The following is a 17,882-nucleotide window of genomic DNA, read 5'->3' as shown; positions in this document are numbered from 1 at the left end:
AAGACGGTACTCCTGACTCCAAGTATAATCACAATATTTATAATTTCAGGAAATTGGTTTGCTTATACAAAACAATGTACTTTTCGTTAGTCTATAAGCAAATAAGATTCAGCAGGATATTTCCTGTTTTCAAAAAATTCAAAGTTTGAGACTGTAGTGAAAACAAGCCATAAAAATTATCTTCAAAAAACTAAAAATGTTAGGAAGAAAGCAAAGCCTTAAAGGCGAACCGGTTCTAGCAGATTATGGGCCTGAAGAGTCGCTTAATGAAAGTGCCGATATAGAGTGGGTGAATAAGGTACACTTATTTTTTTATTACAAAAAGACAGGCCAACTGACTATCTATACACCACTGTTTATATGAATTAAAATTTATATTAAAAACTTATAATATACTTAGCTAGTAAAGAAAATGTTTTTCTTTAAAATTTAATGTTTTAATTATATTGTTGCAGCTATGGGTTAGAAGAATTTTAAGGTTTTGTGCTCTTTTGAGTTTGATATCAGTTTCTGCTAATACTCCGAAGACCTTTGAAAAATATCCAATTATGCAAATAGTTACATTTTCGGTTGATTGCACTGTAACACTTTTGTTTACTGCAGAGATGATTGCTAAGATGCACATAAGAGGAATTTTGAGGGTTTGTAGATGTTTTCTTTGTTAGTTGAATAAGTAATAAATAAAATTAATGTCTTAATAATAATTATTATTATATAAATTTTAAAGGAAAAAATTCACTAATGTAATAACTTAACAAGTTACAATTTTAGGGTGATGTTGCCTATTTAAAGGACCACTGGTGCCAGTTTGATGCTTCCATGGTATTTTTTCTCTGGGTATCAGTTTTACTTCAGATGTTTGAATTGACTGGAATTGTGCCAAGATATAGTTATTTAAGTATACTTAGAGCACCAAGACCACTGATTATGATAAGATTCTTGAGGGTATTCTTAAAGTTTTCTATGCCTAAGTCCAGGATAAACCAAATATTCAAGTAAGAAAAAATTATTTAATATTTATTTTTTGATTGGCTTAATATATATTTAAACTAATATTTTTTACAATAGTTTGATCAATAGAACATATGATTATATAAATATTAAGGTTCCAGTTATAAATAGCATAGTTATCTTACTAAAATTTAGAATATTTGAGTCTAAAGAGAATCAAAAGGTATTAATACTTTATTTTGTTCTTGTAGGAGATCAAGTCAACAAATATACAATGTCACACTGTTCTTTCTCTTCTTTATGTCATTATACAGTTTATTAGGAGTTCAATTTTTTGGAGAGTTAACACACCATTGTGTTAGAAATGACACTGATCCAAAGTAAGTTGCATTGTTCATTAGACTTAGCATTTTCCATTAGCATGAAAAAAACTTTTAAAGCATTTTTATGGGTTTATTTAATATTTTGTTTCATTTCAGTGAAATCACAATAAATTCCCTAGCAATTCCCGATACATTTTGTTCACCAGAGCCCAACTCCGGTTACCAGTGTTCCAAGGGTATGAAGTGTATGAAACTCAACTTGTCCAAATACATCATGGGTTTCAATGGTTTTGAAGAGTTTGGTAAGTGTCAGTTTAAGACTTTCGAGGAGCAAAATCAGAAATTAACATTTAAAATCAGTATTTACATATATAAATTTATTGTTTTTAGCTACCAGTTTATTCACCGTTTACCAAGCGTCATCCCAAGAAGGCTGGGTTTTTATAATGTATCGCGCAATTGACTCGTTACCAACATGGAGATCAGCTTTATACTTTAGGTACCTACCTACCTATACAATTTAAATTTGTTTCAATGTTTCATTTTATCGCGTGTGTCCAAATAAACATTGAACATTTTGTCCCCTTTAAATTATGTTTAGCGATATTTTGCTATATTTAAGGAAGATTAAGTATGCTTTGAAATATTAATCAGAAATGTGTTAATATAGACAATATAAAGTTTACCTAAAATGTATCACAATAGACAGTAGAGCTAAAGGTTGCAAAGAACGGGATGGCTACCAACAGAATGACATTTACGCTTAGTTACGTGACCATATACAAATCCGGTAGATCCGTTAAATATATAGATTAAACTCCAACATCAAGGAAATTTGATTAGTCGTCTCTCGTTGACCACGATAAAAAAGGCGCGAATAGTTGAGTTATGAAAATAATGTAATAAATTAAGCATCAATGAAAATCTAATTGTCAATGGATTTTTCTTTCTATGTAGGTACGCAATTAAATCTACTATTCTAGGCACGATATACTCTTCGTCTTATTTTCAATAAAAAATGATCGCAACGAATGCAATACACCTTAATATAGGGCTGTAGTGCCACTAGATCATTGATTATTTTAATGAAAATCTAATAGTTTTTATTCTATAGACGTATCTTGAAATGTTCGCGATAACCCAAGAATTATAAAATTGTCTTTACGTAGAAAAAATAGCAAAAAAATAAAGACAAAATTTTGAACTGTTGCGTAATTGTTTGTATATAATTTTTTTCAGTACTATGATTTTCTTTCTGGCTTGGCTGGTGAAGAATGTATTTATTGCTGTAATTACGGAGACATTCAATGAAATAAGGGTGCAGTTCCAGCAGATGTGGGGTGTGAGGAATCCCATTACAAAGAGTAGCACGACTCAGTTTTTCACTGGAGACGATAGCGGATGGAAACTAGTTACGATTGATGAGAACAAACATTCTGGTGAGATTTTTTACTTCAGACACATCAGAAATAATATACTGGATTAATTTTATTGATATACTAGAATTTAGCGTAGTGTGAGAAAGTTCGGGTACTCTGAAAAGCCGGCAATGCAACCGTGAGGCCCTCGGTGTTAAAGGGGTACATGGGGAGCAAATAGCACTTCATTAGAATTAGCCTGTCGTTTTCCCAAAAAAACTAAAGTTTAAGCGCGAACGACTGTCACTTGACAGTTTTGACAGATAAGGGAGTTAATTCGCGTTTAAAAAAAACAAAAAACTTTATTCACTGCTCTGTGTGAATCCCAATCACTTCTTATTAATATAATGTAATCACCTATTTAATTAATATAATTCCTATATATTAGCTGGGCTAAAATCCTTTACTTCTTACTTACACTTAAACTTTTAAGGAAGTGCACCTGAAATCCTACACAAAATGCTGAGGTCAGCCTATTTTCGACTCTTAGTTATGGGCGTAGTATTGGCAAATGGTATCATCACGGCCACAATGGACTTCAAACACGACGATAATCCCCGCGAATTCTTTTACGAAAAATACTATTATATAGAAGTAAGTGTTGTCATTTATTAATTATTGATTTATAATATTATTAATTTTCTTTTTGTGAAATAATTCCTGTACGTATACAAGTACAAAAAAATAAATGTTTGTTAAACTTTTCACATGACTTACTTATTACTGACTTTAAAGAAAAGGGTTATCATTTTAATCTGTATTGAGTATAATTTTCTATTTCGACGTCCACATCTACGTAATTTCATAGAAACGAACCGTTCGAGTTTTGTCAATAGCTTTTGAGATAACGATAATAATAATTTGTTTACAAGAGTTGGTGTTACAATCTAAATTTTGCATATTCTGCCACATAAATGTAGTACAAATATGTCTTACATAATTGTAAAAATTTAGATTACTTATGTAGGTAGACACATAATAGACTCAAAAGTATTTGAAATTGGAATATTTTCGGATTGTTTTTACAGATTGCGTTCACAATATTTTTGGATTTGGAAGCACTTATGAAAATATGGTGCCTCGGATGGAAAGGGTACTTCAAACATTCAGTACATAAGTTTGAGCTGTTGCTGGCCATTGGAACAACGATTCATATAATACCGCAATTGTATATGTCTGGATTTACGTATTTTCAAGTAAGATGCATTTATAATAGACTCGTATAATAAATAATAGAAGAATTTTTCTTATAAGAATATTTCCGAGTCAGGTATTTGTATTAAACATTTGCTCACCATACTATCAAGTGTTTAATACACTTGGGAAGAGATCGTTATGAAACCGAACTCAAGATATCGACGGTAGGTAGGCTCTGAAGCCCTTAAATAAAATATTATAAAGAATTTTAAGGCCCAAATCCAAAAGGTTGTTTTTTTTTCAAGTGATATTGGCCATTTAATTATATTAAATAGATTATACTGTATTTTGTTTGCTATCAAGTAAAAATATGTGTCTGACTTATTTATTGAATCGTATTTTTCTGCAGGATAATTATTTGCCAGCTTGCTTTCTGTACAATAAAAAAATAATCATATATAATAAATTAAGGCAAATAAATCAAAAATTATGTTTTAATAATTATATGTTTACAATAAGACATAGCTTCAATCTGGTAAAAAAGTGTTTTCTTTAAATGTGTAAAAGCTATTTTAATAAAAGACTATCTTGATTCTAGAGACTAGAGATAATAGATACTATCATTAATATTTGTTTAATATAATTTTCAGGTTCTACGAATCGTAAGGTTGATAAAAGCCTCGCCACTGTTAGAAGGATTCGTGTACAAAATATTTGGCCCGGGAAAAAAACTGGGGAGTCTCATAATCTTTACCATGTGCTTACTAATTATCAGTTCGTCGATATCAATGCAGCTCTTCTGCTTTCTCTGCGAGTTTACCAAGTTTGAGACGTTTCCTGAGGTAATTAGTAAAATGGGTATTTAACTAGCTATCGTATCGGTCCTTATAGTGCAATTGGCCATGCCATTTAAGCTAATTCGGTCTTTAATACGATCGTCTTAACAACATTAAGATTTTGTTATTTGAAATTCAATTATTTTAATTAAATTCAAAAAAATATTCTAACAACAAATGCTTCTAAATGATAAGCCAAACTCTCGTCTTTTTGCACAGACTAGCGTACTCTGTCTTACAATTAAATATAACGTCAGTTATGACACGTGACAAATAATAAACAATCTAAAATTCTTATATCTTTAAACGAGCAATTCTTGTATATATATATATATATAATTGGAATCTCGGGATCGGCTCCAACGATTTTCATGAAATTTAGTATACGGGGAGTTTCGTATAAATCGATCTAGCTAGGAATAAATGATAGAAAATAACAAAAAGGTGGTGTTTGAGTAGTCCCAATTTAAACTGAAAAATGAATCTTCCTGACATCTATCGGCGAATAATAATACTATTTTTTTTAAATTGCTTTAACGACACAACAACACTTAAGCTATTCCAGCATATAAAATCTATATTGTTCATATTTCATAATTTTATTAGTATGTAATTCGTACTTATATATAATTTCGGCCATCCAGTACTTATTATAATACTACACATTATTTCCAGGCATTTATGTCTATGTTCCAAATATTGACTCAAGAAGCTTGGGTCGAAGTTATGGATGAGACAATGGTCCGGACAAGTCAGACGTTAACACCACTCGTTGCGATTTACTTCATACTATACCACTTATTCGTCACATTGGTAAGCTAATTTTTATATTTATTATTGCCATATTCATACCAAAACTGTAAAATATTTATGGGAAAAAAACATATTTTTATCATTTACGCGTATGTGTAGGTAAGTATGAATACAGGTTCAAATTTAATGACGTGGAATAAGTGATACCTTGATGATCTTATCTTCCAAAATAAACGTATTTTATTTTTTATTTTACTAATAACAAAGAATAATTGTAAGAGTAAACTGTGAACCTAGCGCCACCTATATATGTATATATATATATATATTCAAAATACAATAATTGTATGCGTAACATTACACAAATACACTGCACTAATCAATGGCATTTTCATTGCATATATATTTTCCATACACTTCAAATATATAAGTTTCATTTTCGTAATTTCAGATTGTGCTGTCACTTTTCGTAGCTGTGATTCTTGATAACTTAGAATTAGATGAAGATATCAAAAAGTTGAAGCAGCTACGCTATAGACAACAGAGTGCAGAAATTAAGGAAACCTTGCCTTTTCGTCTTAGAATCTTTGAGAAATTTCCGGATAGTCCACAAATGACCAAATTGCATAAAGTGCCCGGAGATTTCAATTTGCCAAAGGTAAGATGTACACTGTGCTTTTTCTGTTTTTTTTTTAATGGAAAACTTCTTCATTTAGATAGGAGGTGGGTATAGAAATTCACAGAATTAATGTTTGGTCTGAAATTACTAAAATCTGAATTGATTTTGTTATATATTATAGTAGGGATGTCACACGTAATACCTGTATCGTTTATTCCATAATAAACAATATTATATTATTTATTTTTATATTAACATAATAAAGGTCTTTCATGATTTACAAAAAGGATATCTACAAATGAAATTCGCATCTCTTAAATTCAAGGGAATCTTTCAGGTTCGAGAATCCTTCATGCGTCAATTCGTATGTGAGGTTGAGGGCGAGGAAGAAGGTGGTATGGTGGGGGGTCCTATCGGTGGACGTACGATAGCAGGGGACCTATCCAGACGCGCTTTTGAATATATCGGTGTCGATAAGATCGCCTTTCCATATCGAAAGCGATGTTTAGTAAAAACACTTGTTGTGGCACCACCGGCGCAACGCCCAAGCTCTGCGCTTAGGAGACATGTTGTGGCTTCGATTATCAAGTAAATTTGTAATTCTACATTAAAATTATTATTTATTATTATTTTATGTTGATTTTTAAGTTTTATTTTAATTGACAGGTATTTGACAGCCCTGCTCTTTTGTTGCAAGGTAGAGTTTTTTTTACATTTATTTCTTTTTTCTTTAAACTTTACGTGGCTTTGATTTTATCTTTTATTTCTATAGGTATCTTAATTAATAATTAGAATATATATATGCATACCCTTGCTTATTTCAAGTTTTAGTGAACAAATAAGATGACATCGGTTACCCTCTGCGTTTATTTTTAATTAAGTGACGTAAACATTTTAAAAGACAATATCTATATATGAAAAGATTCTAAGAAAAATAGTTTCCATATGATTGTTTTATCATCTTGATCACATTTTAAGAGAACTTAAACTCATTTTTGATTGATATAATATTTCAGTGACTCAAACAACCATAGGCGTCTAGTTCTAGGTGACTCTGCGTTATTGGCAACGGGTGGCAAATCTGGGCTGAAGTCACAAGGGACTGTATCAAGTGCAAAACAACTGCGGGTAGACCAAAAAAAGTAAACTTTTTTTATTCTTCTATCCCGTCTGAGGTAGACCCATATTGTTTAAAGGCAAATATTTTATCATATTATTGACTATAAGCTGAAATATTTTGTATATCTCTAGAACCTTCCGTTTAGTACGAAATATCCAATCTTTCGTCTATTTGATTTTACGTTTCACTATTTCCGATATCCTGGAGTCAATAAGTTTTTTACCGCTAAATCAAAATAACTTGAATCAGATTCGGTTCAAGATCAATCCGGCGTTCGGTCCGCAGCGGATCCATCAAACTGAAGCAGACCTACGAGCATCTTCTGGAGAATGGAGACATTGGGGCTGCGTCACGAGTTGTGCCCTCGTCCAGGGCCCGGCCGCCGTATCTGGACATACGGTTGTTGCAGGCTAAGAGGCAACAGGCGGAAATGAGAAGGTATGTCCTGTTTGAAAAAAATAGCGAAACACGCAGACAATACACGCATAAAATAAATAAAAGTTATAATAGAAGATGATTCCTTAAATAGATTTATAGATAAGAATTTTTATTTATTTTTTTGTAAATGGTAGATCAGATATAACTAAAATAAACAGACATATATTTTTAATTGAAAACAACACAAAAATTTCCATCATCATTCAACATCAACAGATTTAAGATTCAAGACATTAGTTGATATTCTATTACAATAAAAAAATGGAATAATTTATTTATCGACCGATCTGGGCAATATAAGAGCGAGTTGCAAAAATTTCATGATATTACGTCTAGTATCATAGTTAGAAATAATGAAACTTAACATTCTAAACAGTTTTTTTTTTCATTTTTATCGTATTAAAACTAAATGTACCTATAGAATAAAGCTTTTTAAACATTGACTATTTAAAAATCGACTATGTGCTGCTACTTTTTATTCTTCTTTCAGAAATCAACGCGAAGAAGACCTGAGAGAGAACCATCCATTATTCGACACGCCCCTATTGATCGTACCCAGAGAATCACGATTTCGTAAAATTTGTCGAGCCATTGTCGACGCCAGATACGACGCTCGTTTAAGAGATCCGGTCACAGGGAATGAGCGAAAAGTTCACTATAAGAGTTTTCAGTAAGTGATGCCTTTAGCCGCCCGTACAATATTATGCATACAATTTTATTTAAAATATATTTTATATATAGTGGCCATACAACCCTTTTCAGATTTAATCATTTTTTTATGCCTGACACACGTCAGGCAAATATTGTTGAATTCCGTAGAATTCTGATAGCTATAATTTTTTGACATGTCAGAGATGGCAAACCTTTTTGTCCGGGTATTTCAAAATGCTGAACATCTGAGTCTATACATACATTTTATTTGTTAGTGAATGTATCCATTTTATTAAGTGCGGTCCTCCACAAACAGTTAAAAACGCACAGGTAAAGATAACGTTTTTTTAAAGGTTCCTAAACTAAAATAAACTTAACCTGGAATTAGTAGGCAGTGATGCCAACTTCTGCCAGGCTTCTAATTATTACTATTTTATATATGTAAATTAACTAAACTTTGGTTACTTGACTCAGAAGATCATTTTTTGACTTTATTGTAATGGAAAGTTATTTTTGTGGAATTTAAACTAAATGACTTCTTATGACATGATTTATGAATTTCAGTAACTTTTTGGGCCTAGTGACGTACCTGGACTGGGTGATGATAATGGTAACAACTCTATCCTGTGTGTCCATGATGTTTGAGACGCCAACTTATAGGGTTATGGATAATTTTGTCCTACAGGTTTGTTAATGTCCCAGTTTTGAAACATTAATTCTAAAATAACCGTTCCGTACCTTTTTTGTCTTGAGTTTTATATCTGCAATTACTAATTACAACATAAGTCACATATGTATTTTAATAATAATTGTTATAATAATATTGGAACATTTATTTCTAATACACACACAAATAAATAAAAAAGTAAATTCCTTCAGTACTCTCTTCTCGGGTGACGGCCTCATCCAGCCTCCTTTTCCCTCTCTTCTTGCTCTCTTTCTCCATTCGCATCTTGTTTTTTATTACGGGACTTATTAACCATATATTATATTTTTTCCTAATTTGTTTTTTCAGATCGCGGAATATGGCTTTGTGATTTTTATGAGCTTCGAGTTGGCTTTGAAAATATTGGCAGATGGATTATTTTTCACACCCAAAGCATATCTGAAAGATGCAGCTGCCGTATTGGACGTATTCATTTACATTGTACGTATAAATTTATAACGTACACGCACGTATACTCTACGTACACTTTTAATTTATATTCAACTAGTTTATAGTTAACAGCATTTTATCACTTTATTATGCTATTTGTTTTCACTTGCTAAATTTACTTAAGGTATTAAAATATATAGATACAGTAACGAATAACTTTTAATGACTTAAACATAAAATGAGTGTGGTTGTCAGAATTTTTCACATTTGACAAATTTTAATAAATTCGTACGCTGATGATAGCCTACTAGGCTATCAATCGTGATACTTAACTTTGAGTTAAATGTATTATATATTGCCTATATATTTCAGGTGTCTTTAACATTCCTCTGTTGGATGCCGGTCCGCGTACGCGCAGGTTCCGTAGCCCAAATGCTGTTGATCCTTCGTTGTGTGCGTCCTCTACGAATATTTACACTTGTCCCACACATGCGCAAAGTTGTCTATGAATTATGTCGGGGCTTCAAGGAGATATTGCTGGTATGTATCTTTTTTTTAAATTTCCTTTTTTTTAATTTTTTCTACTGTATCTTACGTAAAACTTATTTTCAGGTATCTACGCTGCTAATTTTGCTGATGTTTGTTTTTGCAAGCTATGGGGTTCAACTGTATGGTGGCAGGTAAATAATCTAAAAATAAAGTAATCATAACATATCCAATGACATATCACATTACATAATCTATGGTACATTATATGTTTAAAAATACACAGCAGTCACTTTAACAACTTATACTGTTTAAGAAAAATATTACCATTAATATTAATAATTATAATATTTTTTTATATTGTATAATGTAAATAGATTTAATTGGACTAACAAATTTAATTAAGAAAGAAACATCTACTAACACGCATACAAATTAACATGCCCAAAGAAAAAGATAAGAGGGCTCGTGCAAGCCACCTTTTAGCCTAGCATTGATTTTCAGTGAGACATTAGTCTTTGATAGGAACGTGTATGTATGTACAATGTATGTGTATATATAAATATTTATTTAAAAATATGTGTATATATATATATATATATCTATTGGATATGGAGTTTAAACCCGACACATGGACGCCAATATAAAGATATGGCGAGGGGGGCCATGCGTCATACTCGTGAACGGGTGCTACTTGTAGTGACTGGTCGTACTTGAATTCGTGTATGCGGTGATATTAGTTGTTTATACTACGTATGTGTGTGTTGTTGCATTTAATGAATATTTCTTTTTTTGACGTTTATAAGTGTACATTGTGTTACCTATATGAATAAATGTTTTTTGTTTGTTTGTTTGTTTTTAGATTGGCCCGTTGCAACGATCCGACGATACAACGTCGCGAGGACTGCGTTGGCGTGTTCATGCGTCGTGTGTTTGTGACGAAAATGAAAATACGGCCTGGACCCAATGAGACGTTCCCTTCTATGCTGGTGCCGCGAGTCTGGTAATATCATTAGCATTTAATTGAATTGTCAGTCATAACGATTGACAATTGACTATAAATGATATTTAGGAGGCCATTTTTTAAATCAAATTTAGTTTTCGAGTAATTTGTGGACACACATTTAATTACGATATTTATTTTTTAATATGTATAATATTAATAGTGAGTAGTGTTGGCCTAGTGGCTTCAGCGTGCGAATCTCATACCTGAGGTCGTAGGTTCGCTCCCCGGCTGTGCACCAATGGACTTTCTTTCTCTGTGCGCATTTAACGGTATGAACGGTGAAGGAAAACATCGTGAGGAAACCGACATGTCTTAGACCCAAAAAGTCGAAGAGGTACTGGAGCCTGATCACTTACTTGCCTATTAGATTATAATAATCTGAAACAATTACTTAAAACGCCTTTTAATGTTCCTTTTATTTCATTTTAGTCATTTAACTTTCTTTAAAATTATATCAAATACACTATAATAAATACGTAAATTCAATAATTCTAGGGCGAATCCGAAACGGTTTAATTTTGACAATATCAGAGATGCACTGCTGACTTTATTCGAAGTTCTATCCTTCAAAGGATGGTTGGATGTACGCGATGTGTTAATTAAAGCACTGGGACCAGTAAGTATTTAAATAAACATTGTTGTGAATAATTATGGTTTCTGTACTCTGTAGGACGATAGAATAAATAAGATTAATGTATCATATTCTTGCAAAAAAATAAATATATTATTATTAATGGATCTGAAGTAATTCTAAAATCTTTAAAGCTAAGAAAATTTAAATGGGAATTATCGCTGGTATATTTAGGATCCCAATAGTATATTGTTCTACTAAACTAAAAGTAGTTAAAAGAGATAGTAGTGTTTTATCATCCGAGTTACCAATACCATTTACGTAAGCTATTTAATACCTCCCGACGATTACATAGTCGGGGAATTATCTAGAAAATATATACATATATAAAAAAATTGTATAGTGTTCGATATGATCAGGAAACGATAAAAATTATGCTGTTTAACGCTCGAACCTAATAATTAATCCACAATGTCTGATTGAAAATAATCTGAGATAACACCGTGACAGTCGATCTATCTCCTATCTGCATCCCAATAACCAAACCCTACGAAGACAATCCATTTTTGGCGACAAATAGGAGGCAATCACTTCGCTCTTTACACTCATATTTGATAATCAATATAAACCAAGTAAAGTAAATAAAACCGTTCAAATAATATAAAAATATACATGTCTATGTGAAAAACATATCAAATAGCTTTTTATTTATTTTAAAAACTGGTGTAAATTAAAATCTTAAGATAGGATATTGGCACAGTTGACCTGTCATTTTCATACAAAGATCTATCAATATACACCGATCCAACCTAACATGGATAGCTTGTATCAGATGTCTCTTGTGGCAGATGGCTATTACAATCCGTCGATTGGTTAATGACACACTTTTATTAATAATATTTGGATTAAGATTTCTGTCTCAGATGGTCAAAAATGGATTGAGATGAGAGGTTATTATTGGCTTTGGGCGTTAGATGCACTATATATATTAGTAGAAAAAAGTTAAATCTCTGTTGGGTTCAATTCAGGTCACAAAGTAAATTTAGTTATATATTTTCAGGTTCACGCAATATACATTCACGTATATATTTTCCTGGGCTGTATGATTGGTCTGACATTATTCGTGGGTGTGGTCATCGCTAATTATTCTGAAAATAAAGGGACAGCCTTGCTGACCGTCGACCAAAGGAGATGGTACGTCTATATTACTTAATTATAACTCTACTTATTTATTTACAGTTCTTATGTAATTCGTCTCATAATGACTCAACCAAAAATGGTTTACTTTGGCATAGTACAATAAGGGGTGTACCGTTCCTGGGTCATCAGGTGCTTTGAAATAATAGAAGACTTTTATCTTACTTTATATTCACCACTTACGTATAACAATAGAATATGAGTGATGTAATAGAATGATAATTGCTATACAATGAAACAATCGAAGAGAGTGCCTGCGTCCGGCGCTATATATTATATACGGCGGCTAATAGTCCTGCTTATAAGCGATCCAAGCGTAAAACCAGTGCACGTCCATACATAGGAAATTATTACGATTGTAAATTAGCAAGATGTACGAGCCTTGGCACGTACATATAGAGAAACATCACGGTTATAAAACTAAGAAAACCTGAGTGAGCAAAAAGTACAGCCTTGGCTCATACAGGGTGGGGTAAAATTTAAATAGTGTACACCTCCTAGCGGGTATACGTTGCATTACCAATGATTTTCTATTTAGAGATTTATTTATTTATTTATTTACACTTCGTTGCTAAAGAAATACAAACAACACAATATATATAAATTACAAGGGATGCAACGGGCGGCCTTATCGCTAACAAGCGATCTCTTCCAGGCAACCGATTACAATATGAGTGAAATATACTGTAAGTCGATTTACTCTCGACTTACAGTATATTTCACTCATATTGTTTTTTTTGTGGGACCCCTACATCCTAGCCTATCAGGCACGCAATCAGGCAGATTTGTGACAGAGTGGCTAAGCAGCGGGAGTAGTGTCGAAATCTCCCCTTTCCTAAAAAGGGACATTAACATGGAGGGTTTGCGTCTCCCTCATATTGTTTTACTTTAAATATAATATAAACATTGATTACTTCGCAGTAAAAATTTACAAAATACCCTTTATCTTCTGTAATTTATTAAAATTGCCATAGATTTTAGTTATAATCTGTATTCACAGGTGTGACCTAAAGAAGAGATTGAAAATTGCTCAGCCCCTACATTTGCCGCCTCGACCTGACGGTAGGAAGGTGCGAGCATTCGCGTATGACGTCACACAAAATCTTACCTTCAAACGAGTTATTGCTATCGTCGTGCTTATTAATAGCGGCCTATTAGCTGTTACCGTAAGTTATGTTTTTATAAATAATCCTGACCCTTGTTACAATATAAACAGGCAAAAACTGAACTTTATATTATTCTTCTTTCTTACCTTTTTTGGTATTAAAGTTTTTAGTATTCTTTATTCTTATTTAGAAATGTCTATCCGTATAAATCGCAAACTTTAATATTAGGTTTTTATTTAGATTTTAATCATTCTACTGTTAATTGTGATTTTATTAATATATACATTATATCTCTATCCTTCTCATTATTACCTGAAAGATATCGTTAATTATCGATAATCCCGTTGCGTCCTATTCATTTATTCATTCATATTACCTGTCCTATTAATGTACGTAAATTGTATTTCAGTGGTCTCGTCACTCCTCAAACACAGAACGCTTAGCCCTGACATCAGCTCTGCTAACTCTAGTGTTTGTGGTGGAAGTCCTCCTAAAGACCATAGCCTTTACCCCGCGTGGCTATTGGCAGAGTCGTCGCAACAGATACGACCTACTTGTAACGGTTGCTGGCTGCATATGGATATTCATGCATTTTACCCTGAAGGTAAGGTTTATTATGTTTTGTAAAATTTATGTTTGCCATACTTGTGTGTATTTTAGAATAAATAGAATTGTAACACTTTTGAAAATGCATTATATATGATGTGTTTAAATAAATAAATACGGTACGTATTGAGTCTCGTATATAAAAACGTACAAGAATCGAATTTAATCAAATTAACATGTACGTAAGTAACGTACAATTATGAATGAAAAATTGTGATTCTAATTTTTGCTGCCAGTTCAAAGGGCGTAAAACGGACGAGAAATTCTGGCAATAAACTCTGCGTTTTTAACAAAATGTTTGTATATGTCGCAGGAAAATAGTTAAATCAGAGAGTTAAACGTTTCGTTCAATCACTTGTCTGACGGAACTTTAGCGACTTGATTGAGTATCGATCTTTAATTAACTGTCTAATGATTCAATTAACTCTCTGATTTAACAACGTTACTGCAACATATATGTAATTATTATAATTAAACATATAATATGTTATATATGATATGTATATATTATATGTAACATATTATATGTTTAATTATTACCTTTACCTTTACACAGAACGACCTATCCTACTTTGTGGGTTTTATGGTGGTGATACTGCGTTTCTTCACCATCACCGGCAAACACACCACCCTCAAGATGCTGATGCTCACCGTCGGTGTTAGCGTCTGCAAGAGTTTCTTCATCATCTTTGGCATGTTTCTGCTGGTCTTCTTCTATGCTTTAGCCGGAACTATTGTCTTTGGCAACGTCAAGTATGGAGAAGGTATCGGAAGGTCGGTGGCTTGAATAATATCAATTTTTTTTATATTAAAGTCTACTTGTGAAGACAGGGAATCATTTTCTGATGAGGAATTTTTTTTTTTCTAAACTTCCCAGGATAGTTGATGGCTTATGTTTAATAATTGCTCAATCAAGGTTTATCTATATCATATGCATTTTGTTAATAAGCATACAAATAATAAAAATAATAATAAAATTTAAAATATAACCGGTCGTGTAAAATTTTAATTATTTTTCGTAATTGCAATATATTTTACCGTATTATTTACGCACACTTAGACCTAAGTATCACTCGCGAGTGTCACTTTTGACGCACGGAAGTCACATTTCAGTCTATCTATAATATGAAACAGGTAATAATATTTTTAGATGCATTTTACCGTATTATGACATTTCGAGTCGACATTTACCGCTAAGAATGACTAGAATCTAACTTGACGTACGTAAGGGGGCGTCCATAAATTACGTGAGGTGTTTTTTTTTAATTTTCTGCCCCTCCCTCCACCCCTGGTCGTCGGTCCTGTCGTGAGATTTTATTCAAGCCCCTCCCCCAACCCCCAATCTCACGTGAGATTTTTCAAAACGTGAGTTTCTTACGTAAACGCGTTGGATTGTTATCGTAAAAAGAAAAAAACAAATTTGCTTCGTGCTTTTATTTACGACTAGTGGTCTTAATCGTATTACGATTACGCTTAAGATTAAATCTTAAGTATGTACAATCTGGATTAAATGGACCAAAATAGTATAATTTTTTTTGTTTCAATCAGAAATAAAATTGCGTGATATTTGCCGAGACCCCCCCTCTCTCCAACGTAAGATTAGATGAGATTTGACTCGACCCCCCTTAAACACCTCACGTAATTTATGGACGCCCCCTAAGTCACTACTAAGTTGATATAAAATACAACTAATTTTATTTTTTTTATTAAAAGAGTTCTATATTTCAGACGAGCGAACTTCAACTCGCCAATTCACAGCGTGGCAATGCTCTTCCGTATTGTGACTGGCGAGGATTGGAACAAAATTATGCACGACTGCATGGTGGCGCCACCTTACTGCACACCCGCTGATAATTATTGGGAAACCGATTGCGGCAATTTCACGGCTTCATTGGCGTACTTCTGCACTTTTTACGTTATTATCACGTATATTGTCCTCAATTTGCTTGTCGGTAAGTGTCTAGGGGGTATAAGGGGGGGGGGGGGTAAGACTTATAGCTTATATCACTATTGTATTTCAAAACCAAAACCTTTTTGGCACACACAAATAAATCTTATTATTTATATATTTATACGTTCTAAAACAATGGTATACAAGAAAAAATGACGTCACAAATTTAACACTCGTACACATCAATTATATTAGAACATAACTAATTTATCAAAGGAAAAAATTAAAACAAACACAAAATAACAAATTAATAATAATAACTAAATGAAAACTTAAACCTCATTAAGACTACGATAAACAAGGTTATGGTAACTTGGCAGACTGTTTTATTTATACTTTCTAAAACAATGTAATACAAGAAAAAATGACGTCACAAATTTAACACTCATACACATCAATTATATTAGAACATAACTAATTTATCAAAGGAAAAAATTAAAACAAACAAACACAAAATAAAAAATTAATAATAATAACTAAATGAAAACTTAAACCTCATTAAGACTACGATAAACAAGGTTATGGTAACATGGCAGACTGTTTTATTTATACGTTCTAAAACAATGTAATACAAGAAAAAATGACGTCACAAATTTAACACTCATACACATCAATTATATTATTAGAACATAACTAATTTATCAAAGGAAAAACTTAAAACAAACACAAAATAAAATATTAATAATAATAACTAAATGAAAACTTAAACCTCATTAAGACTACGATAAACAAGGTTACGGTAACTTGGCAGACTGTTTTATTGTTATTATTATGTACTACACGCACAAATCAACTTGGCACCTGATTTGGCGATAATGTCACTTAGCGAGGTGCCAAGTTAACTTCCACGTGTAGTAGTATTGCACTAACTCAGCCTCTAGCCCTACCTACGTTTGTTACAAATGACATTTACCCTTCACACTTGACTGTTGTTTAATACATTTCATTGTGTATTATAATAATAATAATTTAAAAGGTTAAATTTAAAAACAAATTCTTCAAATTTCACATCTTTGCTATTTTTTTTAAATTTCCGTGAATTTGAATGCGTCGAACAAATTGTGAAGATTTGGCAATTTTCATAGTTATTAATATTGAAATATGTAGTCTTATTTGCTTTAACATTGAAATCAGATTCGTAATTTTTATTAATAAATAATTAGTTCTTAATACTTACAGCTATTATAATGGAAAACTTCTCGTTATTTTATTCGAATGAGGAAGATGCATTGCTGTCATACGCCGATATTAGAAACTTCCAGAATACCTGGAACATTGTAGATGTACATCAAAAAGGCGTTATACCAGTGAGAAAAGTGAGTTTATTCGTTATTTTTTATCGAATAGGGATATGTAATGTTAAAACTTATTTTTTAAGACAGACTACAATTCTTCCTTTATTTAATAAATCTTGTTATTTTGTCAATTAAAATGTAATTTAAGTAGTGTTTTTTCTTATAAAACAAACAAAAAATAATGCTAATTATTTTTAGATATATAAATAAATATATATATATATATATAGTATAGAGAGTATGTATAAAGAGTTTTTATTTTAAAAACATACTAATTTAACTAAAATACTAAATAATTTATAATTAATTAAGGTAAATAAAT

General features: G+C 31.9%; 1 protein-coding gene across 4 annotated transcripts in view; it reads left to right on the top strand.

Moving 5' to 3' along the window:
- Nucleotides 1–17,882, top strand: part of LOC111004273 (sodium leak channel non-selective protein) — a 37,988-nt gene that overhangs the window by 14,062 nt on the left and 6,044 nt on the right. For 2 of the 4 annotated variants that reach the window (XM_045631579.1, XM_045631578.1), the window contains exons 3-30: nucleotides 50–298; nucleotides 456–641; nucleotides 772–995; nucleotides 1,203–1,331; nucleotides 1,431–1,576; nucleotides 1,665–1,773; nucleotides 2,514–2,713; nucleotides 3,126–3,286; nucleotides 3,721–3,888; nucleotides 4,480–4,671; nucleotides 5,341–5,478; nucleotides 5,870–6,076; nucleotides 6,375–6,625; nucleotides 7,054–7,179; nucleotides 7,407–7,595; nucleotides 8,086–8,265; nucleotides 8,811–8,931; nucleotides 9,262–9,393; nucleotides 9,715–9,882; nucleotides 9,955–10,022; nucleotides 10,691–10,831; nucleotides 11,330–11,450; nucleotides 12,466–12,599; nucleotides 13,603–13,768; nucleotides 14,118–14,312; nucleotides 14,871–15,088; nucleotides 16,043–16,266; nucleotides 17,445–17,581. In XM_045631579.1, the coding sequence (XP_045487535.1) occupies nucleotides 197–298; nucleotides 456–641; nucleotides 772–995; nucleotides 1,203–1,331; nucleotides 1,431–1,576; nucleotides 1,665–1,773; nucleotides 2,514–2,713; nucleotides 3,126–3,286; nucleotides 3,721–3,888; nucleotides 4,480–4,671; nucleotides 5,341–5,478; nucleotides 5,870–6,076; nucleotides 6,375–6,625; nucleotides 7,054–7,179; nucleotides 7,407–7,595; nucleotides 8,086–8,265; nucleotides 8,811–8,931; nucleotides 9,262–9,393; nucleotides 9,715–9,882; nucleotides 9,955–10,022; nucleotides 10,691–10,831; nucleotides 11,330–11,450; nucleotides 12,466–12,599; nucleotides 13,603–13,768; nucleotides 14,118–14,312; nucleotides 14,871–15,088; nucleotides 16,043–16,266; nucleotides 17,445–17,581 (4,533 nt within the window). In that variant the 5' untranslated portion in view covers nucleotides 50–196. Of the gene's footprint in view, nucleotides 1–21; nucleotides 299–455; nucleotides 642–771; nucleotides 996–1,202; nucleotides 1,332–1,430; nucleotides 1,577–1,664; nucleotides 1,774–2,513; nucleotides 2,714–3,125; nucleotides 3,287–3,720; nucleotides 3,889–4,479; nucleotides 4,672–5,340; nucleotides 5,479–5,869; nucleotides 6,077–6,374; nucleotides 6,626–7,053; nucleotides 7,180–7,406; nucleotides 7,596–8,085; nucleotides 8,266–8,810; nucleotides 8,932–9,261; nucleotides 9,394–9,714; nucleotides 9,883–9,954; nucleotides 10,023–10,690; nucleotides 10,832–11,329; nucleotides 11,451–12,465; nucleotides 12,600–13,602; nucleotides 13,769–14,117; nucleotides 14,313–14,870; nucleotides 15,089–16,042; nucleotides 16,267–17,444; nucleotides 17,582–17,882 lie in introns of those variants that run through there. The other 2 variants (XM_045631580.1, XM_022275240.2) reach the window with 2 other exon arrangements.

This window comes from Pieris rapae, chromosome 16 (assembly GCF_905147795.1).
Source record: "Pieris rapae chromosome 16, ilPieRapa1.1, whole genome shotgun sequence".
NCBI lineage: Eukaryota > Metazoa > Arthropoda > Insecta > Lepidoptera > Pieridae > Pieris > Pieris rapae.
The sequence above is the reverse complement of the archived record's forward strand: the minus strand, read 5'-3'. Positions and strand labels throughout refer to the sequence as shown.